Source organism: Rhineura floridana, chromosome 1 (assembly GCF_030035675.1).
Source record: "Rhineura floridana isolate rRhiFlo1 chromosome 1, rRhiFlo1.hap2, whole genome shotgun sequence".
Taxonomy (NCBI): Eukaryota; Metazoa; Chordata; class Lepidosauria; order Squamata; family Rhineuridae; genus Rhineura; species Rhineura floridana.
This window is the reverse complement of record NC_084480.1, coordinates 207019643-207034621: the sequence shown is the minus strand read 5'-3', so window position 1 is coordinate 207034621 and position 14979 is coordinate 207019643. Positions and strand designations below refer to the sequence as shown.

At 43.6% G+C, this 14979-nt stretch overlaps 1 protein-coding gene across 6 annotated transcripts in view; it reads right to left on the bottom strand.

Annotated features, from left to right (window-relative positions):
* Positions 1-11565, bottom strand: part of RIPK1 (receptor interacting serine/threonine kinase 1) — a 29551-nt gene extending 17986 nt beyond the window's left edge. For 2 of the 6 annotated variants that reach the window (XM_061590845.1, XM_061590801.1), the window contains exons 1-6: positions 11420-11565; positions 5256-5458; positions 3876-4029; positions 2126-2263; positions 1307-1535; positions 1059-1208 (exon numbers count right to left, since the gene is read on the bottom strand). In XM_061590845.1, the coding sequence (XP_061446829.1) occupies positions 1059-1208; positions 1307-1535; positions 2126-2263; positions 3876-4029; positions 5256-5407 (823 nt within the window). In that variant the 5' untranslated portion in view covers positions 5408-5458; positions 11420-11565. Of the gene's footprint in view, positions 1-1058; positions 1209-1306; positions 1536-2125; positions 2264-3875; positions 4030-5255; positions 5459-9534; positions 9717-11286 lie in introns of those variants that run through there. The other 4 variants (XM_061590811.1, XM_061590827.1, XM_061590820.1 and 1 more) reach the window with 4 other exon arrangements.
* Positions 11566-14979: the final 3414 nt, after the last annotated feature.

The window sequence follows — 14979 nt, the reverse complement described above, 5'->3', positions numbered from 1 at the left end:
TAGAATATCTAGAAATTTTGCTTCTTTGTCATGACTGGAACACATATGCGGCCAGTCTATGTCCAGGTAGTTGAAGTCACCCATTACTACCACATTTCCTAGTTTGGATGCTTCCTCAATTTCATATCTCATCTCCAGGTCTCCCTGAGAATTTTTATCAGGGGGATGATAGATCGTTCCCAGTATTAAATCCCTCCTGGGGCATGGTATCACCACCCACAACGATTCTGTGGAGGAGTCCGCCTCTTTGGGGGTTTCGAGCTTGCTGGATTCAATGCCTTCTTTCACGTATAGAGCGACACCGCCACCAATATGTCCTTCCCTGTCCTTCCGATATAGTTTATATCCAGGGATAACCGTATCCCACTGGTTTTCTCCATTCCACCAGGTCTCCGTTATGCTCACTATATCAATGCTCTCCTCTAAGACCAAGCACTCCAGTTCTCCCATCTTGGTTTGGAGACTTCTAGCATTAGTGTACAGGCACTTGTAAGCAGTGTCTCTCTTCAAGTGTCTTTGGCACTGTGGTAATTTTGCCCTTCTGAACTTATATCCTGTGCCCCTGCTCTCACAATGCCTACTTCTAGGCCTGCTCCTTTTAAAATTTCATCATTTCTTTGGTCTTTATCCCAGGGGGGAGGTTTATTCCGAACCGGACCTTCCTCAGCTCCTGTCGGGTTTCCCCCCTTAGTATAATTTGGGAGAAGAGTAATTTTGTTGCTGCTGCTGTTAAACAACACGGGGTCAGAAATCCTTGCCTGTTCAGTGCAAATCACCCCAAGATCTACCAGTAGATCCAGATCTACCTTCAGCCTACCCGTTCTAGTTTCGATTATAAGGAGGGTTTTTTTGTTTTTGTTTTACAGGGCAAATATTCAAAAGTGATATCCTCCACCTACAGTTTGAAGTGGTGCACTCCACTCTACCCCCTTGCTCCCCTCTCCTTCTGCTGCATATGTAGATCCATCCTAAAACTCAATGTTTGGAATGTTACTGCTCTCGTCTTGCACACTGTTAAAAACTGCTGGATTAATTTCAGCAAAATGACCACTCACTACCTGCAAATGTTGGCCGTTCCTCCGGCTGTTGCTTCCAGCATTGTTCCATTAAAGTAATAATCTCTTCTGGGCAACTTTCTTTAATTTCTTCTATGAGCGGCCTATTCCCTTCCATGACACAGAAGCAGATTTGCATGTCATTTATAGCATCTGATGGAGGAGAAGGGAATTGAACATGGCTAAAATCAGTTTGACAAATAACGCAAAAATATTTTAGGAAGTAGAGATGTTTGACTGCAAACACTTACTCTCGTAAGGTTCTTTGTTGGCAAAAATGGCCCATAATACTATGCCAAAGCTGTACACATCCGATTTTTCCACTGGTGTAGCATTCACAGATTTCAAGTGCTCTGGGGCCATGTAAAAAAGAGTGCCAGCATTGTTCTTAGAGCTGTGCTTGATTTTCATCTGCCGGTTGGTCTCCTCTTTCGTCAGCCTGCTCCAATTTTTGAAGCGGGCTACTCCAAGGTCTGCTATCTGCAAGACAAGTTGGAGAACAGTTACAGCAGGAAGAGGGGAGAGTGGCAAGGCCCAGCTGAGATCATGCAATCATAGAGTTGGAGGGGGCATGATCTGGACCCCATCACCCAAAGATCCCTACAGAATATTCAGTCAATCAGAATATTCAGGTATCACATCTGATGCTTTAAGAGCATATAAGGGCCAAACCAGATGTGTGCATGTATAATAAATACCCACACTGCCCATTTGGCTATAAAGTGGAGGTGGGGTTCTTATTTTTTAAATACTAAATGCAGCATGCAGGGGAAGGGAGCAAACCTCATCTCTCCTGCTCCATTTTATCTTGCCACGTTTCACAGCTTGAAGTTGTTTCCCCAAGCCCAGCTCTTGATACCAGCTAGGAGAATATGGTCTAAAGCAGCAAGGTCTGGCACCATATGGTGGGGGAAATGATTCCCTTCCCTTCTCTACAAACACTGTTTAGTCTAAAAAGTTACCTCCCCCATTTTATAGGCAAGTGCAGGTTTAATAATCATACACGTGTATGGTTTAGCTGCTGTATCACCCATTTGTATGCCGAGCCAGGAGCTATGTGCTAATGGTACCTTAATATGAAAGTCTTCATCTATAAGGATATTTTCTGGTTTTAGGTCCTTATGCACTAAACCTTGTTCAGTTAAGTAAAGCATTCCCTCAATGATCTGCAGGATGAAGCGCCCTTTCACAGGCAAAGGAATAGGGGTCTGCAATAAAGCAAAAACAGGAGAAAACTGGTTAAAAGTCTATCTGTATAATGCTCTGAGTTCTACCTGCCCTGATCATGGGGCAGATATGTGGAAAGAAACTGCCTTTAAAAAGAAATTATTCAAAAAGGGTACTGACTTATTATTTACTTTATATATAAAAGTATTTCTATAATGCCATATCATAAAATATCAGGGCAGTGTACAGTTAAAACATAAATATAATCATTAAGGTGACCGGCTAATCAAATATAAAAATTAATGCCACCCTGGACTCCTGCTGGGAGGAAGCACAGGATATAAATCAAATAATAAACAAACAAACAAACAAATATTAAACAGTTGCAGAGGCCTGTAGGCATAAAAAAAAGTTTTCAAGTGACACCTGAAAGTCAAAAGTGAGGATGCATGCCTAATCTCTGCTGGAAGAATGTTCCACAGCATGGGACCTGAGATACTTAATGCCCAACTTCTAGTAATCTCAGTGATGGGGGTGGGATATAAAGGCTCAGGCGGTCCTGGGTTCAAGTTGTTTAGGGCTTTGTATATCAACATCAGAACCTTGAATCTGGCCAAGTAGCATATGGGCAGCTAGCACATATGTTTTAGCAGAGATGTCACATGCTGTCAGCTGTCTGCCCCCATCAGCAGTCTAATCACTGCATTCTGCAGTATGATGGAGATTCCAGACGAGGCCTAAAGGTGGCCCTACACAGATTACATTGCAGTAATCCAGTCTTGAGGTTACCAGTGCATGTACTAGAGTGGCCAAGTGATCCTGATCCAGATATGGCCATAGCTGATGGCAAAGCTGGTAAAAGGCATTCTTAGTCATAGAGGTTACTTGGGCCTTTAATTAGGAAGATGTATCCAGGAATACCCTCCAAGCTATGCTTCTGCTCCTTTAGAGGAAGTGCAACCTCCTCCAGAACAGGCAACTGGCCTGTCTTCTAGACAAGAGAGCCACCTACCCACAGTCTCTGTCTTCCCATTATGATGGGTGGAGTCTGGATTGCAACAGGGATTGGCACCCTCAGTGCCAAGGCCCCAGCATCTCATAATGGCCCACCACTAACCCACTGTGCAATAGAAGCTGAAAGGTTTTAAAGAAGCATATTTCTATATGGATTCATTCATATAGGTGAATCACAATATTTTCCTTCCATTTCAATGCTTGCCCAAACCTTCCAAATACTTTGGAAATCTAGTCCTTGGAAGTAGAATAAATAAGCAATTATATATGCAAAACTATTCCGTTTACACACAAATTATGAATGCAGAACTGGAGATTCATTGGCATAGAAACTGAGGTGTTTCCCTATACAGAGCAGTTGTATTTATGAGCTGCAGAGGACCTTGCTCGAGGTCCATCATTCCTTATGCTACAGCATCTCTAACATTCACGATTAGCATATCCTAGATTTCTAAAGTGCACCCTGATCCACTCTTTGGAAACAACAGGTTGAAACCAAAAATGAAAACATTTTCACTGGAACACAAAAAAAAGATATCGATGCAAACAAATGTAAGATGGCTGTCAACATTTTGAACATCATTTTCTGATGTTGCAGTACAGTCTCAAAAATTACCATCAATTATGCTCTCTACTCACTGCCTTTAGTACAGTCATCAGGTTCCCCTTGCGTACATATTCCATCACAAGGGAATAGTTGCCATCTTCCAGAATGATGCCCAATAGCTTCACCACACGATCATGGTTTAGTCTGTGCATAATCTTGCCTTCTTCTAGAAGCAAAGTGTTACATCTGAAAAACAGATGCTATGGGATTACCATTGTGCATGACTGCCAAGCAAAGGGAAGGACCATAGACCTCAGATTCTGATCATTTCTTTCCAGATGACAGGCAGAAACGTGAAATTCTTCACCTGAACTATTCAAAAGAATGGGCCAAACCTGCTTGTGATGGTAACTGGCGTAGCTCAAGTCACAGCTTAATCTATGAATGAAATGGCAAATGTTGTGCCAGGTGAAATGCTGTCTTGTGTTTGAATAGTGATAAATTATTATTATTATTATTACTAATTATTTATCCCATCATTTCCATAGCATTCTAAATGGCTAGCAACTGTAGGCTAGTGCTTCCTGAATTTCCAACAGTGAAAGTGTTCCCTTTCAAAATACATAAATAAATCTGAATTAAAATTGGAAGCACACAAAAGGTTTCTTTTTAGAGTGTGCAGATGACAAATTAGCAGGTAGTTCTGCTAAATCATTGCACCAGGAGTGACTGAACGATCCAGTCACATATGATGCAGACAGACCTGGGGTCAGTAGGCGGTACTGTCAGGCAACTGCCAAAGCCCCCACTGATGCCTGCCCTGGGCTCATTCATATTTTTTTCCTGGCATTCCAATGCATGTCGGGCAGCTGGGTCTGCAGGAGACACCATTTTAATTTTCCACAATGCTCCAACACTGCACTGTTTGAGGGCATTGTGGAAAACTGCGGGTTCCCAGTGCTCATCAGAGTGTGGCCAAACAGGTCGAGTGGATATCCACTGACATGGGAGTGAGACCCGCAGAGGGTGATTTGTAGAGTGTTTCTCAAATCTGGAGCCAACCACTGATTCAGAGATGCAATCTACTATGGAAGCTAAATGCCAAGAAGCCTCCTCTGTGGGTGGTTGATATGAGCCCACAGGAGCCTTTAATTTATTATCAGTTGCTGAAGGACAAGCGTGGGAGACGGCTATTGCCTTCATGACCTGCTTGTGAACTTCCCAGAGAAATCTGGTTGGCCATGGTGGGAAACAAGGTCCTGGATGGGGTGGATGTTTGATGTGATTGAGCAGGGCTTTCCCTTTGTTCTTACAGCACACCGTTTGTGAATTACTGCCTTAGGAGTGATCTCTGGGTAAGCTAAACCCTGGGAAAGTTGTAGAAAGAGTATATCCATCCAGAAACCACCAGGGGCTTCATGGTAAAGACTGCCCTCTCCTATCTGCAAAGGATCAACCTCTCACCAACTTACTCCATGCGCTGAGGTCCCGTGTACACTGTTTTTAACACCACAAGCCCATGCCTCTTGTGGTAACATAAGGAAACCATTCCAAATCCACCAGCATCCAGCTGCTCTTTTTGCAAAAGGTCATCTGAATTCATCTGAATGTCAACTAAGGACATGTTTGTGGCTCACAGGATGGTTCAGCAATTCATAAAGAGAAAATGCAGGGCCTGCAACATGAAAGCAAAAGACAAGGCATTATGTCTTCCACTGCCACAATAAACCATGGCCAATGCCATGAAGAAAGCTATGTGATCAATATGTAGTCATATGAAAGGTCCAAAGATGGTTCACAGGTGACATTAACATCACAATCCCATGCATGTTTAGTAAGAAATAAATTCCATTGCATTCAATGCAGCTTACTCTCTGCCTAATTCTTAGGATTGCAGCCTAAGAATGCAACGGAGACTGGTTCTTTAGTGCGAATGACGCATTGTCCCATCAACCTCAGCTTGCCCTCAACCAGCCCCAACCTGCTGCCTTCTTACTGATAATTATCCATAGGGTTGCTGTTTGTCATGGGTTTTGGCTCCACCTACTGTTGGTCTCTCGGTTTCCTGCCCGACCATGTCGATGGGCATCAGCCATTACTGCCTTGAACCAAGAAAGGGTAGCCACCCCTGATCTGTACAATTGCACCATCTTTAACTTTGGCCTCTTAATGGCAATGACTTTTAATGTACTTTTGGAAGCACATTGTACATATCAGTACATATAAATGTTTTTCCTTTTTGTAAATATGTTTTATATTGTCATTTTTGTTTGCAGTCTTTGTAATAACAACACTATAAATAACAACAATTGGATGACGGCTAACAAACTGAAGCTCATTCTAGACAAGATGCTGTCTGGATGAAGGTTGTTCTAGAGAGGGTTGCACTCTGGTCTAAAGGATCAAATTTGTAGCCTGGGGGTGCTTTCAAATATATCACTGTCACTGAAGGCACAAGTAGCCTTGGTGGTGCTGAGTGCCTTTTACCAACCTAGGCTGGTAGTCTAGCTACACCACTATCTGTATGCCGAACCTGGCTCCTGTAGTCCATGCTCATGTAATTACTGCATTTAGACTACTGCAATGTGTTTTGTGTGGGCTTGCCTTTGAAAATGGTCTGGAAACTTCAGCTGGTGCACAACATGGCAGCCACTGGGTTGTTAAGTGGGACCAGGCATCATCAATACATTCCACTGGCTCATTCTCTCATCTTCTCTGGCTTCCAATTTATTTCTAGGCTCAGGTTAAAGTGCTGGTTTTCACCTCACCTACAAAGTCCCCATGGCTTGGGACCCCAGTACCAAATGGAAAGCCTCTTCCCTTATATGTCTACTCATGCTCTAAGATCATCTATGGAGGCCGCTCTCTGAGATCCCCCTCATTGTGAAGTATGGAGGGTGCCCTACAAGGAAGAGGGCCTTTTTGGTGGTGATCCCCTGTTGATGGAATGGTCTCCAAAGAGATCCAGCTGGCACCCATCTTAATGCCTTTTTGCCATATACCTATGAGTTGCATCTAATGTAGCGCTAAAGAGATTGTTCCATTTCTGCTTGCCCGATGGAACAATCTCCCCTCTCCTCCTGCTCCCACTGTCCTGGGGATTCTCCCAACCCTTCGGAGCAGATTTGGGGACAGCGCAGGGCACATGTGGGAGGAGGCGAGGGAAGAAAGTCCTGCTGCACTAGCAGCAACTCTTGCACTGGCTTCCACCGATGCAACAATTTACTTGAACACAACCCAAAGATTTTTCTATTCTCCCAGGCTGTTCAATATAATACTATAAATGTAATCTTAACATTTTAGTCTCTGCTGAAGCTGATGGTGATTAGTTGGTTTTACTTGTATGTGGGTCTTTTTAGCTCTTTTTATATGATCAAATGAATTATTTTATTTTGTTAGGCTTGATTATTAGTATGCATTGTTTGTATATTGGTATGTTTTTAAAAATTAGATTTTATAATAGCGTTATATCACACTTGGATGAAACGGATTATTTGGATCCCTACCAATCGGGTTTCAGGACTGGTCACGGAACTGAAACAGCCTTGGTCGCTCTGGTAGATGATTTGAGGAGGGCATTAGATAGGGGAGAATCCACCTTTCTTGTCCTCCTCGATCTCTCAGCGGCTTTTGATACTGTCGACCACAGTATCCTTCTGTTTCGCCTGGAGAGATTGGGAATTGGAGGCACTGTATTACAGTGGTTCCATTCCTTTCTCTCCGACAGGTACCAACAGGTAGCGTTGGGGGAGGAGGTATCAGACCCTTGGCCTCTCAATTGTGGTGTGCCACAGGGCTCTATCCTCTCTCCCATGCTATTTAACATCTATATGAAGCCGCTGGGGGCAATCATCAGGAGATTTGGGCTGCAGTGTCATCAATATGCGGATGACACTCAGCTCTATCTCTCGTTTAAATCTTCAACAGAGTTGGCTGTGGAGACCTTGTCCAAGTGCCTGGAATCCGTGAGTGGATGGATGGGAAGGAACAAGCTGAAGTTGAACCCTGATAAGACCGAGGTACTACTTGTGGGGGACAAGAGAAGGTTGGGTGACATTGACCTGAAGTTCAACGGGGTGAGTCTACCCCTAAAGGACCAGGTCCGCAGCCTTGGGGTTGTGCTTGATTCCAGGCTGTCCATGGAGGCTCAGATTTCGGCAGTGAGCCTGGCAGCCTGGTACCAACTACACCTCATACGAAGGCTGCAACCCTACCTTCCTATTCACCAGCTCCCACTAGTGGTACACGCCCTGGTCACCTCTCGTTTGGACTACTGTAATGCGCTCTACGTGGGGTTACCCTTGAAAACGGTCCGGAAATTACAACTGATACAAAATGCGGCAGCTCGACTACTTACGAATAGTCGCAGCCGAGATCACATCACACCAGTGTTGTTTGACCTACACTGGCTACCAGTTGTTTTCCGAGCCCAATTCAAGGTGTTGGTATTGACCTTTAAATCCCTACACGGTTTCGGCCCAGTTTATCTCATGGAGCGCCTTCAACGCCACCGATTATGCTGCCTGACAAGATCGGTTACACAGGGCCTTCTCTCAATCCCGCCAACAAAAACAGCCAGATTGGCGGGTACTAGAGAGAGGGCATTCTCAGTGGCGGCCCCCACTCTTTGGAACTCCCTCCCACAAGATCTCCGGCACGCCTCTTCCCTAAATGTGTTTCAGAAAGCCTTAAAGACCTGGCTCTTTCAGCAGGCCTTCGGGGTATCCGGGGAGGGTTAATTGTTATAACTGTAATGCCTCCTGCCCAGTTTTAATATTGTTGCTGCAGATATATTGTTTTATATTGTATTACTGTATTTTATCTATTGTATTTTAACAATTTTGTAAGTCGCCTAGAGTGGCCATTGGCCAGATAGGCGACAAAGAAATAAAATTTATTATTATTATTATTATTATTATTATTATTATTATTGTACGACTTTATTGGTCACTCTGCATATGACTAAGCTGGATACCATCTGATGATGATAAAAAAACTCATCAGCCTCAAGATAACAGGCTATGTTTTGCATCTATGACAATTATTAGTATGTTATAAACCTTAGCAAATTGGCAATGCCAACAGCGTCATTGTGCACCCCAATCCCACATTCCTTTCTGAAGGAACCTACTCAAGTTGATAAGCATAACATGATGCATTACATTTTTATGGTTTCATGGTTCTTTTTTTAATTCCCATTTTATTCTGTGCTGCTTAGCTGTTTTATTGTATTACCAATTAATATTTTATTGTTATTTATTATGTTGTTTTTAGGTGCATTTTAGCTCACTGGCTGAGCACATTTTTGACACAAGCAAAAGGTACCCGGTTCAGTCCCCGGCATTTCCAGGTTGGGTTGGGAAAGACTCGTCTGAAACCCCGGCTGGTCAAAGCTTGATGGTGTGGCTTGGTATAAGGCAACTTCTTACATTTCTACATTATTGTTGTAACCCTTTCGCAGGGCATATAGGAAAAAGGTGGAATATAAAAACATACATAGACAATTAATAACAAAATGATGACTGGTTAGAAAGGTCATGTGGGGTGAAACACTGCATTGTATTGTGCAATGCAATCCTATGCATGTCTACTCAGAAGTAAGTTCAATGGGGCTTACTTCCAGGCAAAAATATACAGAACTGCAGTCTGAGTGATGGAGCTAGCTACAAAAGGGGTTGTCAACGTGGTGCCCATGGGCATACATACACCCACACAGAGGCCTCCCTGGGCAGCCGCAGTGTCCCCTCTCACCTGCTAAAACTGGGCTCGAGAGAAGCATTCTATTCTAGCAAATAGAATAGTTTGTGATGCATGTGGTGTCATAACCCTGAAGTTGGATTCCTCATCTTCAGGGGAGGAGGCCTCTGAAGCAGAAGAATAAGGGCACGCGGGACCTTCCAGAGAAGTATTTCACCGGGTGAGCCACTGGTACCTGAGCCTCAGCCTGAGGATCATAGACTCTGAGGACTCCAGTGCAGGAGACCTAGTCATACTAGGGTTGCCAGGTTCATGGCCTGAGACTGATCCTGTATCTTTAGGAGAAGAGAAGGTCAGCCAAATGCAGGTGTTCTTGCCCAAGAGGTCTTCTGTATCTTTAAAAGTTGTGCAGGGGAAGGGAAAATTCCACCTTGTGGTTTTTCCCATTAGAGTTCCAAGAACACCTGCACTTGGCTGACCTTCTCTTAAAGATACAGGATCAGTCTCAGGCCATGGACCTGGCAACCCTAAGTCATACCACAGAACCACCTGCTCCATCACAGTAGGAAACTTCTGGAAGGGACCTGGACCCTTTAATTCAAGCAGTGACTTCCAATGTGGGCGGGGCTAACAATGAAGCTGCTGCTGCTGCTGCTATTACATAGGGTTCATTTTCAGTTTGTTCCTTGCTATAACAACATGAGAGCTTTGTTGTCCTTGTAGCCTAAGGGCAGTGCTTATCTCACAACATATGATGTGCATGACTGCTTTGCTGGTTTGCAGATGTGCCTAAAAGTAGGCCACCACCTGGGCTACAGAAATTACAATTAGTACTATCATGGCTATTACTTGTTCATCATTTCTATCACCTCTTTCTTGGGGATAAAGTGCTTCATGCAACTCTTTTATCTCATTCATATCTTATCTAGTCTGGGCTGATGGTCCTCTTGGGGAATTCAGTAATGGTATCCTTTGGTAAGTAGCTTATCCTGCATTCCCGTATTTGTCTACTCAGAACTTAAAGACCCTTCCTAATGCCCTTTTAATTGAGCATTCATCACGATTTGCATTCATGCTGCTATGAGGGTTATCATACGTGACTTTGTTTTCAACATTATTTGTGCCCTGCATAAGTTCTGGGGAGGTCATATTGCTTCATTTCCAATCTGTGTACATCATGTAACTTCTGACTGAGGTCCTGCCATTTTTCATATGCCATAAACGTTCTGGGTTTATTCTGCTTTAGCTGTGCTATAGCCCCTCTGAGCAGCAATAATGTGGCAGCATGGGGGAAGCATTCCAGAATAACTAGTAAAGCAAAGCAAATCCACAACTAATGTGCTCTTACTGTGTCAGGAATGTGTTGTGGAATAAAGCTGAAATAAAATAGCAGTGTGGAGGGGCCCTAAGTCTTATTGACCGTATCGTGCTAACTGGCTTTCATCTCTCCCTCCCTCCCTTCTCTTACGCACACAAACACATCCTCCTCTCCAACTCCACATCTGCAAAAGCAGAGCAAGAACTCTGATAAAATAAAAACTGTGATCAAAGCCCAAAGATCTTCGATATCGGGCTGCGCTCTTAGACACTCTTCCAAGTACACTTGTTTATTCAGCAGGTTGGCTCTTGAAAACCTGGAGTTCACAATGGGGAAAGACTTGCTGAAACTCACAGAAGACTAGTTTCGTTTTCAAGACACCTCCCTCTCTCCCTTTTCTTGACCGCAACGTAAGGAAGCAGCCAACTCCAGACAGTGATCAACCTAAGATCGATTCTAAGGAGAGCCGATTCACACGGAGAGCCTACCCGGATTAAGTTTTTGTCTCCAATGATTCCGAAGAAAGTCAGAAAGCTACTCAAACGGCAATGCTTTGGACACTGCCTCATCCGGTGAAAAAAGACACCGTGGAGAAAATAAAACGTCCCGATCCTTTTTTACCTTCACCTCTCTCCGAGCAGGGATCCCCAGATGTTGTGCGGTCAGTACCGGGGGAGGGACCCCCTCAAACTTTTTTGGCTTTCCCGAAAGGGGCGACCCAGCACGGAGCGCGCCCGGTGCTTTTCTTCCTCTTTCGCGGAAGTTTGCCGGGGCGGAGTCAAGTGATGACAAAAGAGCACTCAACCTACTCCCAACCCATGATCCATGCCCATTTGTTCAGAAGGGGGCAGGCGTTGTGAATATTAAGGTTTGCAGATATGGCGAGGAGGAGTTTGCGGCCAGATCGCAAAGGGAGGATCCAGCTGCTTGAAACGTATGACACAGAGAGGCCGAGGGCATTATCAAGCCAGTTTGATTCTGGTCGTTGAAGGTTTAATGGGGACCAGGGATTAATTTCTTTATTATTTGATTTCTGTCCCGTCCTTCCTCCCAGCAGGAGCCCAGGATGGCTGTTACGTTGACATAGCAAAGGGAGGAAGGGCTGGCGTGATTGCCAAATCTCTGCTGTGAATAGTCACTTGGATCACATCCGTATCATACATTCGAAGGGGACGGTGTAAAAGCCGGAACGGAATGGAACAGGCCAGAACGGGCCCTTTATAAAAGAAATTGATGCCAAAAACACTGGGATGTGTTAGAGACACTTGAGAACAACATTTAGGAACAAAAGCCATTCCGATAGGATTTTTATTAACCCTTTAACAACCAAAATGCCCTCCGGAACAGAATGAAACAGCCTGGAACGGCGACTTCCCAGCGAGTCAGACCTCTGAAATTCACCCATCCCACATGACTACATGGGATGCATGCAATAAGACACAAAACTTCCGTGCAAACCACGTTCCAATACCCGTTCTGGGCTATAATACACTTTTATGTAAAACAGCCCAGAATGACGACTTCCCAGCGAGCCAGACCCACCAAATTCACCAGTCCCACATGACTACATGGGATGCATGCAATAAGACACAAAACATCCGCGCAATCCACGTTCCGATACCCGTTCTGGGCTATAATACACTTTTATGTAAAACAGCCCGGAATGGCAACTTCCCAATCAGCCAGACCTACCAAAATTCACCAACCACACATGTTGCTGCCTCTCCTTTTGTTGGGAAATGGGAGATAACACAGGATGACCCAGGAACCTCTGGGGTGATCAGCAATACCCTTTCTTGCTGTTTGTAGGTCCACTAAGCAGCACTATTGGTGCAGCTACTAGGTTGAGAATGGCTGGTGAATTGGGGAGAGAGAAAGAGAGATTGGAGGGGCAAGTCGGTTGGCAGAAGGGGGAGAGAAATTGAGTTTGCCTTCTGTGAAATAGATGTGCTATCACAGGAAAAAACCGGGTCCCAAGAAGTGCTCTTGTGTGCTTGGGCTCAGACTCCACCTCTGCCTTGTATTCAAGTTCTGGGCCGAACCTCACCAGTTTGCTTTCTGTGAAATGAGTTTCTGACACAACTACTTTCAAAATCAAGGTTAGTAAAGTCTGGAACCTGTGGGAGGGACTCCCACTCATTGGGCAGAGCGCATGAGGTGGAGGCAGAAGAACTTTCCAATCAAAAGGCTCTCAGGCAAGAAGGCTGGAGAACAGGACCTTGGACAGCCACTGCCAGTCTGAGGGCCAAACTAGATGAGATACCAATCATGCAATAAACAATTGCACGATGAGCTTTGCAACACTAAATTGAAGGTGCAGGGCAGCTGATCCCTAGTGGGGTCCTGACATGGGGGCTTTAGTCCCTGTACCTGCTATTTACATTGGGGAATAATAATTATAACTATAATAATTATAATTATTATTATTGTACCATCTCCTTTGCCGAAAATGCCACACCACTGTACCAGTGTATATCAATAAAATCACAAAACAAAGCAATCAGATGTCAGGGTTCAGGTCAGTCCCTCTGACATTATCTGGCCTACAAAGCGGTGGGGCAAGCATCCATTCCTCCACCCAGAAAAGGTTTAGCACACCTGTTCTATGTATGGCTACGATGACACAAATAAATAAATATAACTTTAAAGAGTAGTTCTGAAATACTGTAATGATTTTTCATTCTGCTAAAGATATTTTAACATATAGCATCATTAGCTATATTCTTTGGAAAAATATGAATCCAGTAAAAAATAAACAAACATAGCAAGAACTAAAACAATGTATACAAATATGTGTAAATGTATAAATATTCTAAAACAACATTAGGATATAAATGTAACATAATATAAATAGCAGCAACTGAACCAATATTTTTGTAAACATTTTGCAAAATAAATAGAACACAAATGTACTCTTTTGTGCAGGTAGGCGTGCAAGATCATTTCAAGTATAGAACAGTATTTATCAACACTGAAAATAATCATATAACATTAGACAAGATCATGTTATAGAGGAAAACATTTTTGCCTGTGGCATGGATTCTTCATTTGTCACAACACTTTGGACATTTGAATATGCCACAAGGAGCTTGATTTATCTCAAGGCAGGACAGATGGTACCAGTCCTGACAGACTCCCTGGCAGAGAATCATTGTGTCCTCCTTGGGTTTCTTGCACAGATTACCCATTAAACACAATGACCAAGATGAATTATAATACTGTCGTACTGCTGAAGATAAGAATGCAATTGTAGACAATGATCCTTTAGGCACATTTCTTGAGACAGGAGTGTTGAAATTGTTCATGACTTTCTGATTTGTTTGTTTCTTTGTTCTCTGCTGCTGTCTCTGAGTTGCACTTGGTTGTGGAAGTAATGGATTCTTGCTGAGCAGTTCCGTAGCAATCCACTGCCGTACAGGGACCATGTCTACTGGGAAGGGGATTGGAGAGCCACTGCACAACACATGTGCAAACAGATATACAAACACCCCACAGTTGGAAGAGTCCTTTTGAACTGGTATGTCAAGAGGTACATGAATGATCCACTCTGACCAATTCATTGCTGAAGCTGACTGCATCTCTATAAATGTTTGCAGCATGTTGGTGTACTTGGTGGAGATGCCATGTTTGGAATCAAGATACAGAATAATTTTCCACTTGAAGAACACAATCATTAGTACCAATGAGAACTGTGTACATTGGTGGGGATGAGCCAGATGTCCTTCATCACAACATCCAAGTTTGTGCCGAAGTTATGAACACTTGTTGTGTATCCCTGTAATTCCATGGACTGCATAATAAATGGGCTGAAGACACACACGTCAACATCTGTACTTGTCACAGTCTCTAGATTTGTTCTAGTAATTAGGAATCCCTCAATTACAGTGTCAACTAGCCAGTTTTGATTCAGAAGACTTCATGTCATCTGCATTGATGTAGACCCTTTGTATGGTTGAATTTCTCATGCGTGGATAGCATGTTATAGATTCCCATGGAACATGTTCTTTTTTCCCCATCAGCTTTCCTTGAGTAGGTTTTTGAGGGGTACTTGAAAAATAGGGGGCTTCCTGCTCAAGATCAAAGGCAAAAGATGATAATCGCCTTTCCTTGCTAGCAGCTTGATTTTCATTTTTCTCATTTCTGTCTTGGGAGGCATCAGTTGTAGTATAACCATGCATCAG